This window comes from Anser cygnoides, chromosome 32, assembly GCF_040182565.1.
Source record: "Anser cygnoides isolate HZ-2024a breed goose chromosome 32, Taihu_goose_T2T_genome, whole genome shotgun sequence".
NCBI lineage: Eukaryota > Metazoa > Chordata > Aves > Anseriformes > Anatidae > Anser > Anser cygnoides.
Window position 1 is genome coordinate 3,051,976 of NC_089904.1, and position 14,714 is coordinate 3,066,689.

Below are 14,714 nucleotides of genomic sequence, written 5' to 3' on the forward strand. Positions count from 1 at the left end.
CATGGGGATGTGCCCCCCTACCTGCTTTGTCCCCCAGGGGGGTGCTGCCATTGGGGTGCCCCCCCCCATGGGGATGTGCCCCCCCCCCCGCTTTGTCCCCCAGGGGGGTGCTGCCATTGGAGTGCCCCCCCAGGGGGCTGTGCCCCCCCTGCTTTGTCCCCCAGGGGGGTGCTGCCATTGGGGTGCCCCCCCCCCATGGGGCTGTGCCCCCCCCAGGGGGATGTGCCCCCCCCCCACCTGCTTTGTCCCCCAGGGGGTGCTGCCATTGGGGTGCCCCCCCCCATGGGGATGTGCCCCCCCACACTTTGTCCCCCAGGGGGGTGCTGCCATTGGGGTGCCCCCCCGGGGGGATGGGCCACCCTGGGGGTGCCCCCGGCCCACCGCCCATTGGGTGCCCCCATTGGGGTCCCCCCCAGGTGCCCCCCCCCCAGGTGCCCCCCCCCCCTCCGGCCCCGCTCGTTGCCCATCTATAGGCAAAAAATCCCCCCGGCAGGAGGGGCGTGGCCTGCAGCCCGCCCCGCCCCCCTCATGCATAATGCATGAGCTCGATACCGCGCGGTGACGTCGGCGGCGCTCGGCCAATGGGCGCGCGGTGACGTCGGGGCCGTACAAAGGCGCCTCCCGGCGGCCGCGGCCCAGTGCGGGGCCGGCACCGGGAGCGGGACCAGGAGCGGGGACGGGACCAGGGCCGGGAGCGAACGGGAGCGGCCGCCGCCATGGTGGGGCGCGGGGCAGGGGGGGCGGCACCGGGGGGGGGGGGGTTAACGGGACGGGACGGGGGGGGGGGGGGGGTCACACACACGACGACGACACCGGAACCGGGATGCGATGGGCGGGGGGCGGCGGGCACCGGGCGGGGGGGTGACGGCGGGGGGTGATGCGGGGAGGGCGGGGAGGTGGGGGGGGGACCGGGACCGGGAGCGGCCCCGGCGCTGGCACCCGGCGGGGGCCCCGACGGCGCGGGCGGTGCCGCTGCCGGTGCGCGCTAACGGCCGCGCTCTCCCCCCCCCCCCGCAGTGCGACTTCTCGGAGGAGCAGACCGCCGGTGAGTGACCGGGACCCCCCGGCGCCCCCGGACCCCCCCCGCCGAGGCCCGGCCCCGCCGCTCCCCGCGCTTCCTGCCCGCCGCGGGCCGGGCGGGTCCCGGGGCAAAGTCGCGTCGGGGCCGGGGCCGGGGCCGGGGCCGCTCCCGGGGCGGGGGGGGTGCTCGGGACCCGGGGGGCGCGGGGCCCTTGCGGGGGGGGGGACACCGGGGGCCGGGGGGGTTCCGGGGCCTCTTGCGCCATTTGCCCTTATATGGGCACGGCGCGGGGCCGGGCCGCGCATTCCTGCGGGGCGGGGCCGCCCCGGTGCGGCGGGGGGGGGAGGGGGGGGGTGGCGGGAGGCGGCCCCGGGCCTTCCTGCACGGGCGGGGCCCCCCGGCGCTCCGTGACCCCCCCGGCGTCGGGTTCCCGACGGGAAACCGGATCCTGATGGGAAACGGAATCTGGGGTGTTGGGGGCTGGGTGCCGGTGATGGGGTCCCGGGGGTGGGGGGTCCCATAGGTGCAGGTTGGGGGGGGGGGGGTCCTATCGGTGCAGGTTACAGCAGCCTACCAGTGCAGCATCGCATCGGTGGGGTTATGGGGTCCCGGAGGTGCACAGTCCGTAGTGCAGGGTCCATAGGAGTAGTTCACGGGGTCCTGCAGGTGCAGGGGCCATAGGTGCATGTTATGGGGTCCCGGAGGTGCAGCATCCATAGGAGCAGGTTACGGGGTCCTGTAGGTGCAGGGTCTGTAGGAGCAGGTTACGGGGTCCCATAGGTGCAGGGTCCATAGGAGCAGGTTATGGGGTCCCGTAGGTGCAGCATCCATGGGAGCAGGTTATGGGGTCCCATAGGTGCAGGGTTCATAGGAGCAGGTTACGGGGTCGCATAGGTGCAGGGTCTGTAGGAGCAGGTTATGGGGTCCCATATGTGCAGGGTCCATAGGAGCAGGTTATGGGGTCCTGTAGGTGCAGGGTCCATAGGAGCAGGTTACGGGGTCCTGTAGGCGCAGGGTCCATAGGAGCAGGTTACGGGGTCCTGTAGGCGCAGGGTCCATAGGAGCAGGTTATGGGGTCCTGTAGGTGCAGGGTTCATAGGAGCAGGTTATGGGGTCGCATAGGTGCAGGGTCTGTAGGAGCAGGTTATGGGGTCCCATAGGTGCAGGGTCTGTAGGAGCAGGTTACGGGGTCCTGTAGGTGCAGGGTCCATAGGAGCAGGTTACGGGGTCCTGTAGGCGCAGGGTCCGTAGGAGCAGGTTATGGGGTCCTGTAGGTGCAGGGTCCATAGGAGCAGGTTATGGGGTCCCATAGGTGCAGGGTCCGTAGGAGCAGGTTACGGGGTCCCGTAGGTGCAGGCCGTTGCAGCACCAGCTCCCACGGGGTGCACGGTCCTGTGGGGGTGCCCGGCCCCCTCCTGACGCGGGCGCCCCGCAGACTTCAAGGAGGCGTTCCAGCTCTTTGACCGCACCGGGGACGGGAAGATCCTGTACAGCCAGTGCGGGGACGTGATGCGGGCGCTGGGCCAGAACCCCACCAACGCCGAGGTCATGAAGGTGCTGGGCAACCCCAAGAGCGATGGTGAGCGCCCCAACACCCCCCCCAACACCCTCCCCACCCCCCTATACACCCCCCCCCCCCCCCCGGGACTGTTGCCCCCGGACCCCCCCCCCACAGCTCTCCGTGCCCCCGCGCAGAGATGAACCTGAAGACGCTGAACTTCGAGCAGTTCCTGCCCATGATGCAGACCATCGCCAAGAACAAGGACCAGGGCTGCTTCGAGGACTACGTCGAGGGGCTGCGGGTCTTCGACAAGGAGGGCAACGGCACCGTCATGGGCGCCGAGATCCGCCACGTCCTCGTCACCCTGGGTGAGCAGCGCCCCGGTCCCGGCCCCCCCCCCCCCACCCCCCCAATTCCCCCTAGAGCCACCCCGACGTGACGCCCCCGCGCTGTCCCACAGGTGAGAAGATGACGGAGGAGGAGGTGGAGCAGCTGGTGGCCGGGCACGAGGACAGCAACGGCTGCATCAACTACGAAGGTGAGCGCCGGGCCGGCGGCCAGGGGGTCCCCAGGGCTGGGGGGGGGGGGTCCCAGGGGCTCGGCCCCGTTCCCAAGCCCTCCCTGACCATCATCTCCTTCCTTCCTCCCAGCGTTTGTGAGACACATCTTGTCAGGGTGAAGCCGCAGGGGTACGCCTCTTCCCATACTCCGCTCCCCCCCCCTTCAGTTACTTACTTACCATTTTTTTCCTCCCTTTTTTTCCTCATTTAATTTTTTTCTTTTGACTTTTTGGGTGGAATTTTTTTTTCTTTTTAAGCAAAGAAAAAAAAAAAAAAGCCGCCTGGTTTGCGCTCTCGCCGCCCGCCCCCCCCTCGGTGCAGCCCCTGCCCCCCCCGCATGCCCCTCTGCATGGAGCCGCAGCCGTGCCCGCGGGAGCCGGAGCGCCCGGTGCTGCCGCCTCTCCTCCTCCGTCTGCCTGGGGTCTGCTGCGGGCTCCTGCCTCTCTCCGGGACGAGGGCTGGGGGGCGCGGAGCCCCCCCCTCACCCCTCTCTTCTCCTCTCTCCGCAGAGCTGGTCCGGATGGTGCTGAGCGGCTGAAGACCTACGTACCCCCCCCCCCCATTTCCCCCCCCCCCATTCCCCCCCCATCCTGCAGTCTGGGTTTTGTGCCTTTTCCCCTTTTTTTTCTTTTTTTTCCTTCCCCATTGCCCCCCCTCCCCACTGCTGAGCTCCCCCCACGCCCCCCCCCCCACCGCTCCAGCCCCACCGGCTAAGTTATTGCTCCGCGAATAAAGAGGCGGCGGAGAGATGCTGGGTCCCTGAGCCTGTGTGCGACCCCCCCCCTCGCTCCCCCCCCCCGCAGCCCCCACACAGACCCTGCCACACGAGGCCGTTTCTTCCCGCCCCGGGGACTTGGAATTTTATTTTTGTTATTTTTTAAAAAAAGGGGGGGTGGGGAGAGAGGGAGATTGGGGGGTAGAGAGGGTTGGGGGGGGGACAAAAACAGAAAAGGAGCTGGGGGGGGTGTGGGGGGGGGAATGCCCAGTTGCCAAGTCGGATTGGAGCTGTCTCATAAATAGCCGGGGTGCAGCAGGGTCCCCGGCCCGCCCGGGGAGACCAACACTTAAATAAAATCCGGGACAATCATCATAAAAAAATACCAAAGCGGGCGGTGGGGTGTGGGGGGGGGCTTCCTCTGGGGTTTTGCGGGGGCGGGAGTTGGGGCCGGTCTCCCCGGGCCTGCGGCGGGGTGGGGGGGGCGCAGGGTGCAGCGTCCTCGGCCCCAGGAGGGGGGCTCACTGCGTGGGGGGGACGGGGGTGGCCGTGCTGGGGCTGGGCGCGATGGGGTCCGTCTGCAGGGGGGGCCTTGATCTGCACGGAGAGAAAAGGAAAGGAAAAAAAAGGGGGGGGGGGGGGAGGGAGGTGTCACACCTGGGGTGCGATCGCACCGCGCACCCCTCCGCCCATGAGAAGGTTTGAGCAAGGCCCCCCCCCCCCCAGCCCGATGCGCATGGGGGGTGGGTGTGGGGAATCCCTCCCCACCGTGAGTGACCCCCCCCCGTCCCCCCTCCCCCCAAAGCCCCCGCCACCCACCCAATGTCTCACCTGCGAGGAGGCCGGGGTTGGGAAGGAGGCTTCCCTGCACGGCGGCCACGATGGCGGGGCTGTGCGCGGCGGCCGAGCCCCCCGCGAGGTGCGGCAGGGCCAGGCCGGGTGGGTTAGGCGGGGGGGGCAGCCCCCGGGCGGCATGCTGCTGGCCAGGGCCCCATGCAGCGGGAGGGCGGGCGGGTTAGCGGGGAAGGTGGCCCCGATGGACTCGGCTAGGGGGTTAGCCATGCTAAATGGGATGGCGGATGGAGGCAATCCGAAGGGCAGGGCCGCGGGCGCATTACCGGGCACGGCGGGGTGGCCGCTGCCACCGAGGCTCCCAGCCAGGCTCTGGGACGGCGGCTGCTGCCCGGGGAACGGCGCCGGGGCTGCGGGAGAGAAGACGTAGGGTCAGGGAACCGTTAAGGCTGGAAAAGACCCTTCGGGATCACCCGGGCCAACTGTCCCCCTGCCACCGCCGTCCCCCAGGCACCGGGTCCAAGCCCTGAACTCCCCCAGGGACAGGGTCAGGGCCAGGGCCAGGGCCACCGCTCCCTGGGCAGCCGCACCAACGCCCAACCGCTCGTGCTAAGACCTGGCTCCTCATTTCCAACCCCAACCTCCCCCGGCACAACCCGAGGCCATTCCCTCTCATCCTGTCCCATGTCATCTGTCCCCCCCACCCCCTTCCTTCAGGTAGATGGAGATAGCACGAAATTGGGGTGGGGGGAACGATCAGGGTGAGACACCCCACCCCCCCCACCCCAGGCACCCACCCAACCCCTCGGCGCCCCGTTCACCGTGCGGGATGGCCGGGCCAGGCTGCGGGGCGCCCGGTGGCGGGGGCGGCTGCGGCGGGGGGACCCCGGGCAGCGGCTGCCCCCGGGCTCGGCGGGGGCCACCATGGCCGGGCGGGCGGCGCGCCCAGCGGGTGGGCGGCGGGGGCCAGGGGGTGCCGGTGGCGGGCAGGGGCTGGGCCCCAGGCGGCAGCGGGGGCGGCTGCTGCTGCTGCTGCTGCTGCAGGTGCTGGAAGTGCTGCTGGCGGGCGCGCATCTCCGCGTACTTCAGCTGCTCCATGTGGAAGGCCTGGCGGTCCGCCAGCAGCTGCTGCCGCTGGTATTCCAGCTACGGGGAAGCACGGGGGGGTGTCAGCAGAGGCTGCCAGGGTGTGGGGGGAAATGCCCAGGGTCCGTGCCCCCCAGCTGCTCACCGCCTCGCGCTCCCGGTCCATGATGGTCTCGAGCTCCTCAAAGTGCCGCAGCTTGATCTCCAGCTTCTTCATCTGCGTCTCCACCAGCAGCGCCACCAGCGACTTGATCTTACGCTCCTCCACGGCCGCCAGGTGCTGAGGGGGGGGGGGGGGGGGGTCAGCACCTGCAGGAACCCCCCACACACACACAGAGCCCCCCACCCCCCAAACCCCACAACCCGCACCTTGGCCTTCACAGCAGCTGCAGCCAGCGCGGCGGCGGCGGCGGTGGAGAGGTTCCCCTCGCCGATGTCCCGCTCCACCTTGGCCTTGCGCTCGGCCTCGGGCTCCAGTGGCTCCTTGGGCACCTCGTCCTGTGCCTCCTTGGCCTCCTTCTCCTTCTCCAGGTCCCCTGCAGGGGGCGGGGGGGTCAGTGAGGGGCGGCTGGGGGAGGGCTCCGCACCCCCGTGCCTGGCCAGGCCCCCCACTCACCTGTGCCATCGCTGTCGCCCTTGTCCGACTCCTTCTCACCCTCCAGCTCCTTGCCCTTCTCCTCCTCCTTCTTGGCCATGTCCCCCAGTTTCTCCTTCGCCTCCTCCTCGGCGGTGCCATCCCGGGGCTCCTGGGGAAGAGCCCAGACCTGGCTGTTCGCCCCCCATCCACCACCTCCAGCGGGGCCCCACCCTGCGCCCCCAGCCCCGGTACCTTTGCCTCCTTCTTCTCCTCCGCCGGCTGTGCCTCTGCCCGCGCCTCCTCCGTGCCGCTCTCCTCTGGGGACACAAGCGCAGGGTGAGCCCCCCCTTTCTCCTGCCAAAACTCATTACACAGAGACGCGGCAGCACCTCCCCAGGCGGTACCTATCCGCTCCGGCTCGTCGGAGGTGGTGCCGGCGATGCCGCTGCTCTCCAGCCCGAACGCGGGGTCGGCTTTGCCCGTCACCTTGGCCGCCTCCTCCACCTTGCGGACGTGCGCCTCCACCAGCGCCGTGGGCACCTCCTCCTTCATCTTGGAGAACTCCTCTGCCAGAGCAGCGTGAAGCCGCCCGTCAGCAGGGGGCTGAGCCCCCCCCTCAGCGCCAGCCCCGCTCCTTGGCACCGCACAGCACCCCGGAGGTGTGGGGGGGGCTCGTCCCGTGTCCCCACCAGCCGTGTCCCAGCTCCCCATCACCGCCCGCGGCCCCGTGCCATGCTGCCCGATCTCTGGCGGCGCTCAGCCCCCCCCTCTTGCCTCCACTGCCCTGGGGGGTCTCGTGCCCGTAACACCACGGCTGACGGCACCCCCCCGGGCCCCGACCCCCTGCGGGGACACGGCCGCATTACCCAGCGCCGACTTGGCGGCGGCGGAGGCGACACGGGGGTCGACGACGGAGGCCAGGAAGGCGACGGTGCTCATGACGGGGTTGCCGGACTGGCTGAAGGGGATGGGCTGGTAGGCCAGGGGCCCCAGGGACGCCTCCGAGTCCTCCAGGTAGGGGTCCTCGATGGGCAGCCGCAGGAAGTGCAGGATGCACTCGTCCTGCGTCCGGCTGCCCACGTGCTCCGACACCTTGTTCCAGTCGTCCTTGTACATCTCCAGGGCCTACGGGGTGGGGCGAGGAGGCAGGGGGGGGCTCAGCGGGGCTGGGTGGCCCCGTTACCAACGCTCCCCCCTCCCCGGGACCCCCTCCCAGATCCCTGGCTCACCTCCAGCAGCAGCAGCGTCTCCTGCTCTGTCCACTCCCGTGTGGCGCTGGCGGCAGCTTTGCTCTGCGGGGGTGAAAGAGGGGAGGGGTGAGCGGCAGGGTGGGGGGCACGGGGAGGGAGCAGGGAGGGGGGCCGGGGCCCCCACCTTGGAGGGGACATTCTTCTTGGTGTACATGTCGGTGCGGAGGCCGAAGTTCTGCATGTCGGCCGGCTTCTCCTTGCTCTTGTCGGGGAAGTTCAGCATCTGCTGTGAGGCCGAGGTCTGCTGCTGGGGAGGAGAGGGGACGTTGGGGGCACGGCCGGGGGGGCGGCAGGCCCGAGAGGACGCAGATCCCCCCCCGTCCCCATCCCCGTCCCTCCCCGGAGACGCCACAGTGCCCCGTCTCGTCACGGTGTCCCCCCCGCGTCCCTGCTCCCCAGGGCAGGGCGGCATGCGGGGCGCGAGGGGGAGGAGGGAAGGAGCCTTCCTCGGCCAGCGGCGGGGGGACGGGCCCCATGCAGCCGCCTACCAGCTCCGGCTTCCCTTTCACCGTCTCGGTGACGAGGTCTTCGATCTCTTTGCTCTTGCGGCCCGTCTTGGCGTCGCCGTCGCTCTGCCGGCCCTGAGGCACAGACAAAGCTGTGCTCAGCCCCCCCCCCCCCCCCCCCAGCCCCCTCAAAACCCCAACCCTAACCCCCCCAACACCCCCCCCAACAGGGACCGGGGAAGGCGGACGGGACGCGGCCGCGGCGGGGACCCTCGCGCGCACCCACCTGGGGCGTCTTGGGCTGCAGCGGCACCAGCCCCGAGGGCGTGTCGGCCAGGACGTGGAAGTGGGAGGTGGGCGGGGGGCCCATGGGGGTGGGCCGGCTCTCGGCGTCCACCTGGTAGTTGATGAGGCCCCACTGCTCCAGGAAGGCGTGGACCCTGCGGAGGAGGAAAGGGGGGGACGGGGGGGTTGGGGGGGCTCAGAGCGGGCGGCCGCCGCGGGGCGAGCCGCGCGCCGCGGGGCCGGACCCACCGCATGATGGCACAGACGTCGCCCGCCAGGTTGCGGCGGCAGGCGGTGGAGGTGAGGTACTCCTGCGGGTTCAGGCGGTACGTGTCGATCATGAAGTTGCGGTAGGCCAGGTATCTGCGGCAGGGAAGGGGGGGGGCGGGGGGGCCGTCAGCGCGGCGCGGGGCCGGGCGGGCACGGAGGGACGGGGCGGGGGAGCCCAGCCTCACATTTCGGGGGTCTTGGACTTGTTCTTGCCGTTGAAGAACTCGGGCAGGGCTCGGCGCTCGATGGCGTGGACGCTGCGAGGCGAAGGCAAGGGGAGGTGCCGGCGCCGCACCGGGCTGGTACCGGGGCACCGGCCGCGGCCTCGGGGCGCCCCCGTACCTGTTGTAGTCGAACCAGGCGGCGTAGCTGGGGATGATGATGTGGTGGGTCTGCTCCGTCACGTTGTCCTCGTGCAGGTCGGGGTTCTTGGCCTGCTCCCCCTTGCTCCCGGTGCCGTTCTCCTCCTCGTCCTGCGGGACACCGGCGGCGCCACGTGGGCAAAGGGCCCTGACCCCCTCCTCCGTGCCCTCGCCGAGCACTGGACGCGGCCCACGGCCGGGAGAAGCTGCTGCAGCCCCAGGGCGAGGGGGCCGCGGCAGCACAGCATGGTTTGGGGTGGAAGGGACCTTAAAGACCTGGTTTGAATCCCCCTCCCCGTGCACAGGGTCCCCTCCCAGCAGCCCGGGCTGCCCAAAGCCCCAGCCAGCCTGGCCTCGAGCACTTCCCAGCAGGGGGCAGCCACAACCTGCTCCAGCAACAGATTAATTTCTCACTTCCAATCCACATCCAGCCTCTTTCCTCTTGAAGCCATTTTCCCTTATCCTATCCCTACAGACCCCGGGGAAAAGCCTTTTAGCACCTTCCCTATAAGCCCCCTGCTACAAGGCCTCCCCAGGGCCTCCTCTTCTGCAGGCTGCACAACCCCAGCCCCACGTCGGAGGACAGCTGCTCCGGCCCCAGGATCATTTTTGTGGCCTTCCTCTGGACACCCTCTAATATGCCAGCAAACGGGGCCTTTCTGTCCCCAGAAAAGGGACAAAAAAGAGGTCACCGTCCTACAGTGGCGACCCTGTTTCTGGAGCGGGGAGCACGGTCCTTGGAAAAGGGAAAAGGGTCCCCTGGGCAGGGAAAGAGACCACAGGGGGCTGCTGTCACCGAGGGCTGGCACAGCCCCACGGCCTCACCTTGCCGGCTGTCTCCATGCTCTCGTCCTCCTGCTCATCTGGAAGAGAGGACACGGGGGCGGTTTCGGGCACCGCCAGCTCGGCAGCACCGGGGACCGGCCGCAGCGGCCAGCCCGAGCGGCTCGGACTCACCCAGGTCTGTCATGGTGCCCCCCTTGACGGGCGCAGACTCCGAGTCCTTCTTGGTGTTGACTGCAGCAGAGGGAGGAGGCGCTGAGCGCCGGGGTGCTGGGACAGGCACAGCCCCGCGGGGAGGCTGCCGGCCCCGGCCCTGACCTGTTTTGGGCAGAGTGACCTCCTCCACGTTGGGGACGGGCGAGGGCTCGTCCATGTCCTTCGTCAGGTCCTCCTGCTCCTCCTCGCGGTGCCCGCGCTTGGACTTGTTGTAGGGGGTGGAGGGCCTGCGAAGGCCAGAGACCCCCCCGGCCCCGTCAGCACCGCAGCCGGGCTCCCGCAGCCCCTGCCCTGGGGCTGGATCCGGCCCTGCTGCCCCCCCCCCCGGGCTCACCCCTTCTTAGCGTTCTTCTTTTTGGCCTCCGGGGTGGGCGAGGGCGAGGGCGAGCGCTTCCTCTTCTTGTAGTTGCCCCCCTTCTTGTCCCGACGGTCCGAGTCGGGGCTGTTCACCTGTGGAGGAAGCAGGTGGATCACGGGGCACGGGACTGGGACCTCCCCCCCCTGCGCCCCCAGGACAGAGCCCCCTCCCCGTGCGTCCCCCGGTGGCAGCCGCCACGTTCTGACCTCATCCGTCAGCGTCTTGGCCGAGATCTTCTTCCTGCGGGCGAGGGGGCTCTTCTCGTCGGTCACCTCGTAGTCCTCCTCGTTCATCCACTCGTTGAAGGTGTCCGTGTCCAGGATCCACTTGGCATGGACCTGCGGGCGGGGGTCCGGACGGATCGGTGACCCCAAGGGTGGGCGGGGGGGGATCCATCCACAGGCACCACCTGGGCCTGGGGGCCCCATCACCTTCCGGGGCTTCTCCGGCGTCGGGGCGTCCTCCACGGAGGCCTCGATCTCGTTGGCCGGGATCCAGGTGTCGTAGCTGCGGGCGCAGGGGCAGGGGGTGGGCAGGGGTGTCCCATCAGGCCGCGGCCACGTCCCCCAGCCCCAGCGCAGAGCGGTGGCTCCCCGGGGCCCCCCGGGACCCCTCACCTGTCGGGGTAGTAGCCCCAGTGCAGCAGGACCTGCTTGTCTCGCTTCATGACCGGCCGGACCCACTCCTCTGCAAGGCACAGGCAGGGGGCACGGTGCTGGGCACGGCCCCCCCCCACGGCTCCGGCTGCCCCCAGGGGAGCTGCCCCGGCGGCCACGCACGGCCCAGCCCCCAGCACTGCCCCCCCGATGGTTCTCCGTCGGTTCTGAGCTGGGGGGGGGGCTTGGGCTGCACCCCCCAGGCTTGCACCCACCTTCCTCCAGGTTCCCGGGGACGGGGCAGACGACGTGGGACGCGTTGCTCTTGTCCTCGGTCACCGTGCCCTGCAAGGAGGGGGGAGCGCGGGGCTGAGCACCGCGACGCAGCCTCGGATGGGACCCCCCCCCCCACCCCAGCGCTGCCACCGACCTGGTGCCTCTTGACAATGTCCTTCAGCTTGCTCAGCAGCTTGGGCTCGATCTCCTGGTGCAGGAAGATGTTGGGCCGGGCCAGGCAGTTGTTCTGAGGACAAAAGAGCAAAGCGTTGAGCGGGATGGGGGCAGATTGGGGTGGGGGGCGGGGGGGGGATCTCCGGGGGAGGGTGTGGAAGGGGAAGCACCCCTTACCTGCACCAGGGATTTCTCGATGGTCATGAACATCTCCACGTTGCGATCCATCCGCGAGGGATTCTGGAAATCGAAACGCCGCCTTATTGGAAGAAAAGAGCGACTCTCATGAAAGCCACAGCTCCGGTCTCCTCGTCAGCCAGTCACAGCCTGCCTGGCGGGGGGGGCCTGAACCCCCCCCCAGGGCTCCGTGGGGCCGGGGGGGGGGGGGACAACCTTCCCCCAGCACCTGCTCACAGAGGTGGGCGCCCTACGCACAGCCCAGCCCAGGCAGCCACCGGGCTGGGGCAACCCCCGGTGCTCCCACAGAGGGGACGAAGGTTCTGACCCGCCCCCCCAGCCCCCACAGCTCCCACCCCAGCCCCCTCCCGCTCCCAGGTCCCCCCCCCAACGGGGCGCGGTGGGTGCTCACCATCCTTGGTCGCTCTTGAACTTATAAGCGGCTGCCAGGATGTGGCACAGGGCTCCCCCCGCCTTGAAATCCAAGAAGCATTTGATCTGTAACGGGAGGAGGGGGGGGTCAGGGGGCCGCACGGGACAGCCTGGGGCACCGGGAGCTGTCACCGGCGCGGGGGGGGGGGGGTGCTGGACCCAGGTCACTGGGGCTGCGATGCGGGCACCGGGTTGGTGGCTGGGGGGGTGCTGTCCCCGGCCGCCAAAAAGCCCCCGTGCTGGGGGGCTGGCCCCGGGGCGCTGTCTGTGGTCTGGCGCTGTCCCAGGTGGGGGGCAGCTGCCAAGCAGGGCACGGCCCTGGGGTCAGCGGGCCACCGGCCCCAGGCTGCCGAGGCACCGTCCGTCACCGGGGCATCGTCCCTGCGTGGGGCCACGGTCCCCGAGTGGGGCCAGGGTCCCCGCACCGGGCACCGGCTGTACTGAGGCCATTGTCCCCGGGCTGGGCTTCTGTCCCCAGGCCCCCGAGGCGCTGCCCCTGCTCCAGGTGACATCCCCACGCCGCGGCGCTGCCCCGGGGGCGGGGGGGGGACACCGTCCCCGTGTCCCCAGCTGCCCTCCCCGTGTCCCCGGGCCGCAGCCCGCGGTCTCAGGGGCGCCGTCCCCGGGGCCTGTGGGGGGGGGGGGGGGGGGGGGGGGAGGGGAGGGAAGGGGCCGTGCCCGGGGCTCGGGGGCTCGGGGTGGGGGGGGTCACGGGGTGGGGGGAGCCGCCGCCGTCGCGGCAGGGCCGCCTTTGTGCGGCGGGGGCTCACCGGCAGCTTGGTGAGGGGCGCGTTGCTGACGTGCTTCCCGAACACCTCCTCCTGGAACTGCAGCAGCTGCACCACCAGGCTCGACAGCGACTTGTTGGTGGGGGGCTCGGCCTGGATGTACTGGGGGCGGGCGGGGGGGGGGGTCACGGCCCCGCCGAGGGCCGCAGCCGGGCCTCCCGCCGAGCCGGGCCCCGGGGGCGGCGGGGCCGTGACAGGCCGGGCCCGCGGCGGCCGCCCCCGCCCTACCTTCTTGTAGTTCTTGCCGAGCCACAGGCGGACGTTGTCGAACTGGCTGACGGTGTCCGAGGCCTCGTAGTACTTGACGTTGGGGCCGCCGTCCTTCTTCCGCACCGCCATCTTCCAGCGGGCCGGGCCGCTCCCCGCCGCGCCGCTCCCCGCCGCCACGGCCGCGCCGTCAGCGCCGGTAGCGCCGCCTGCTGGGCGCAAAGTGCGTAGCGCTGTGCTGCCGCCTGCTGGGCGCAAAGTGCGTAGGGGACGTACCGCCGCCTGCTGGGCGCAAAGTGCGTAGCGCTATGCTGCCGCCTGCTGGACGTAAAGTGCGTAGGGGACGTACGGCCGCCTGCTGGGCGCAAAGTGCGTAGTGCTGTACAGCAGCCGCTGGGCGGAAAGTGCGTAGCGACTGCACTGTCCCTTGCTGGACGCAAAGTGCGTAGTGATTGTACGGAACCCTGCCGAACGCAAAGTGCGTAGTGGCCGTACGGAGCCCTACCGGACGCAAAGTGCGTAGTGACTGCACCGCCCCCTGCTGGACGCAAAGTGCGCAGCGCTGTACTGGCCCCTACCGGCCGCAAAGTGCGTAGCGACTGCACTGTCCCTTGCTGGACGCAAAGTGCGTAGTGATTGTACGGAACCCTGCCGGACGCAAAGTGCGTAGTGGCCGTACGGAACCCTACCGGACGCAAAGTGCGTAGTGGCCGTACGGAACCCTACCGGCCGCAAAGTGCGTAGTGGCTGTCCGGAACCCTACCGGACGCAAAGTGCGTAGTGGCCGTACGGAACCCTACCGGACGCCAAGTGCGCAGCCTTGCACCGCCCCCTGCCGGCGCGGGGTCGCCCCGCTCTCCCCCACCCGCTCCACGCCGCCGCTGCCCGCTCGGTACCGGCGCGGCCGGGCCGCGGCGCCCCCTGGCGGGCCGGGTCCCGGCTCCGCCCCCTGCGGGCCCACGGGGGAGAGCGGGCGGGGGACGGGGGGAGAGCCCCGGGGCGGCGGGGCGGGGGGGGGGGGGGCGGTCACGGCGGGGGCGGGGGTCCCGGGGCCGGGGTCGGGCGGGGCCGGGCGGCGGCGCCGGGCCGGGTCTAGGCGGAGCGCGGCGGAGGGAGGCGCGGGAGTCACGGTGGCCGAGTGGTTAAGGCGTTGGACTCGAAATCCAATGGGGTTTCCCCGCACAGGTTCGAATCCTGTCCGTGACGCGAGCGCTGCTTTTGCGGGGGGGGGGCGCGAACCCCTCGCGTAGGGGGCGGGGGGGGTCGGGAACACCCCTGGGGGGGGGCTCCCCTCCTCCACACCCCCTTTTTTTTAACGGCGGGGTCAACGGGGCCGAGATCAGGCTTTGGGGGGGGGGGCTGGGGGTCTCTGGGTTTACCGGAGCCCGACACAGGGGGAGCAGCCCCCGGATCCAGGGGGGGGCCGAGGTCGGAGCTGGGGGAGCCCCCCCCCGGCAGGGGGCTGGGTGCTGAGGTTGGGACCCCCGGGAGCGGACGCAGACCCCGAGCCCAGGGGTAGAGCAACGAGAAGGGCGTTTATTACCGATCGCTTCCACCCCCGCCTGGCGCGGCCCCCCCCCCGCCGCCCACCCCCCCCCGGCACGGGAGCGAGCCCCCGCCAGCACCACAGCCGCGGGAGGAGAAAAGTACGGTAAAAAAAAAACAACGAAACGAAGGCAAATAAATTAAATTCCCAACCAGGAAAACGCGACCAGGGGCCGAGGCGCCCGTCCGCGGTACTTCAAAAATGAAATGGGGGGGGCGGGGGGGGTGGGGTGGGGTGGGGGATACAAACCAGAAAAGGGCAAGAAGTACAAAAAAAAAAATACAGAACCACAGTCA

General features: G+C 70.5%; 2 protein-coding genes and 1 non-coding gene across 12 annotated transcripts; 2 read left to right on the plus strand and 1 right to left on the minus strand.

Moving 5' to 3' along the window:
• Window positions 1–578: 578 nt before the first annotated feature.
• On the plus strand, window positions 579–3,829 carry MYL6 (myosin light chain 6). Of its 2 annotated transcripts, XM_066985781.1 has the most exons (7): window positions 579–719; window positions 1,018–1,045; window positions 2,457–2,600; window positions 2,717–2,890; window positions 2,983–3,060; window positions 3,173–3,211; window positions 3,592–3,829. In XM_066985781.1, the coding sequence occupies exons 1-6, from the start codon at window positions 717–719 to the stop codon at window positions 3,199–3,201; spliced, it is 456 nt and encodes a 151-aa protein (XP_066841882.1). In that variant the 5' UTR covers window positions 579–716; the 3' UTR covers window positions 3,202–3,211; window positions 3,592–3,829. The 2 variants fall into 2 exon arrangements, with proteins under 2 accessions (XP_066841882.1, XP_066841881.1); XM_066985780.1 differs by lacking the exon at window positions 3,173–3,211.
• An 85-nt stretch (window positions 3,830–3,914) lies between these two features.
• On the minus strand, window positions 3,915–13,078 carry SMARCC2 (SWI/SNF related, matrix associated, actin dependent regulator of chromatin subfamily c member 2). Of its 9 annotated transcripts, none has more exons than XM_066985766.1 (29): window positions 12,894–13,077; window positions 12,648–12,767; window positions 11,858–11,943; window positions 11,446–11,527; window positions 11,249–11,341; window positions 11,094–11,163; window positions 10,840–10,909; window positions 10,654–10,729; window positions 10,429–10,560; window positions 10,199–10,314; window positions 9,967–10,091; window positions 9,823–9,882; window positions 9,691–9,728; window positions 8,846–8,976; window positions 8,689–8,760; window positions 8,483–8,596; window positions 8,235–8,388; window positions 7,991–8,083; window positions 7,627–7,746; window positions 7,482–7,544; window positions 7,119–7,377; window positions 6,657–6,818; window positions 6,505–6,569; window positions 6,292–6,421; window positions 6,045–6,211; window positions 5,821–5,955; window positions 5,411–5,735; window positions 4,629–4,999; window positions 3,915–4,394 (listed from the first exon to the last, which is right to left on the minus strand). In XM_066985766.1, exons 1-29 carry the CDS (start codon window positions 13,002–13,004, stop codon window positions 4,170–4,172), a joined length of 3,765 nt encoding a protein of 1,254 aa, XP_066841867.1. In that variant the 5' UTR covers window positions 13,005–13,077; the 3' UTR covers window positions 3,915–4,169. The 9 variants fall into 9 exon arrangements, with proteins under 9 accessions (XP_066841867.1, XP_066841866.1, XP_066841865.1 ...); XM_066985765.1 differs by having other exon boundaries at window positions 7,627–7,749; XM_066985764.1 differs by having other exon boundaries at window positions 6,505–6,818; window positions 12,894–13,078.
• A 918-nt stretch (window positions 13,079–13,996) lies between these two features.
• Window positions 13,997–14,078, plus strand: TRNAS-CGA (transfer RNA serine (anticodon CGA)). The gene has a single exon. It is a non-coding gene; the product is annotated as a tRNA-Ser (tRNA).
• The last annotated feature ends 636 nt before the right edge of the window (window positions 14,079–14,714 follow it).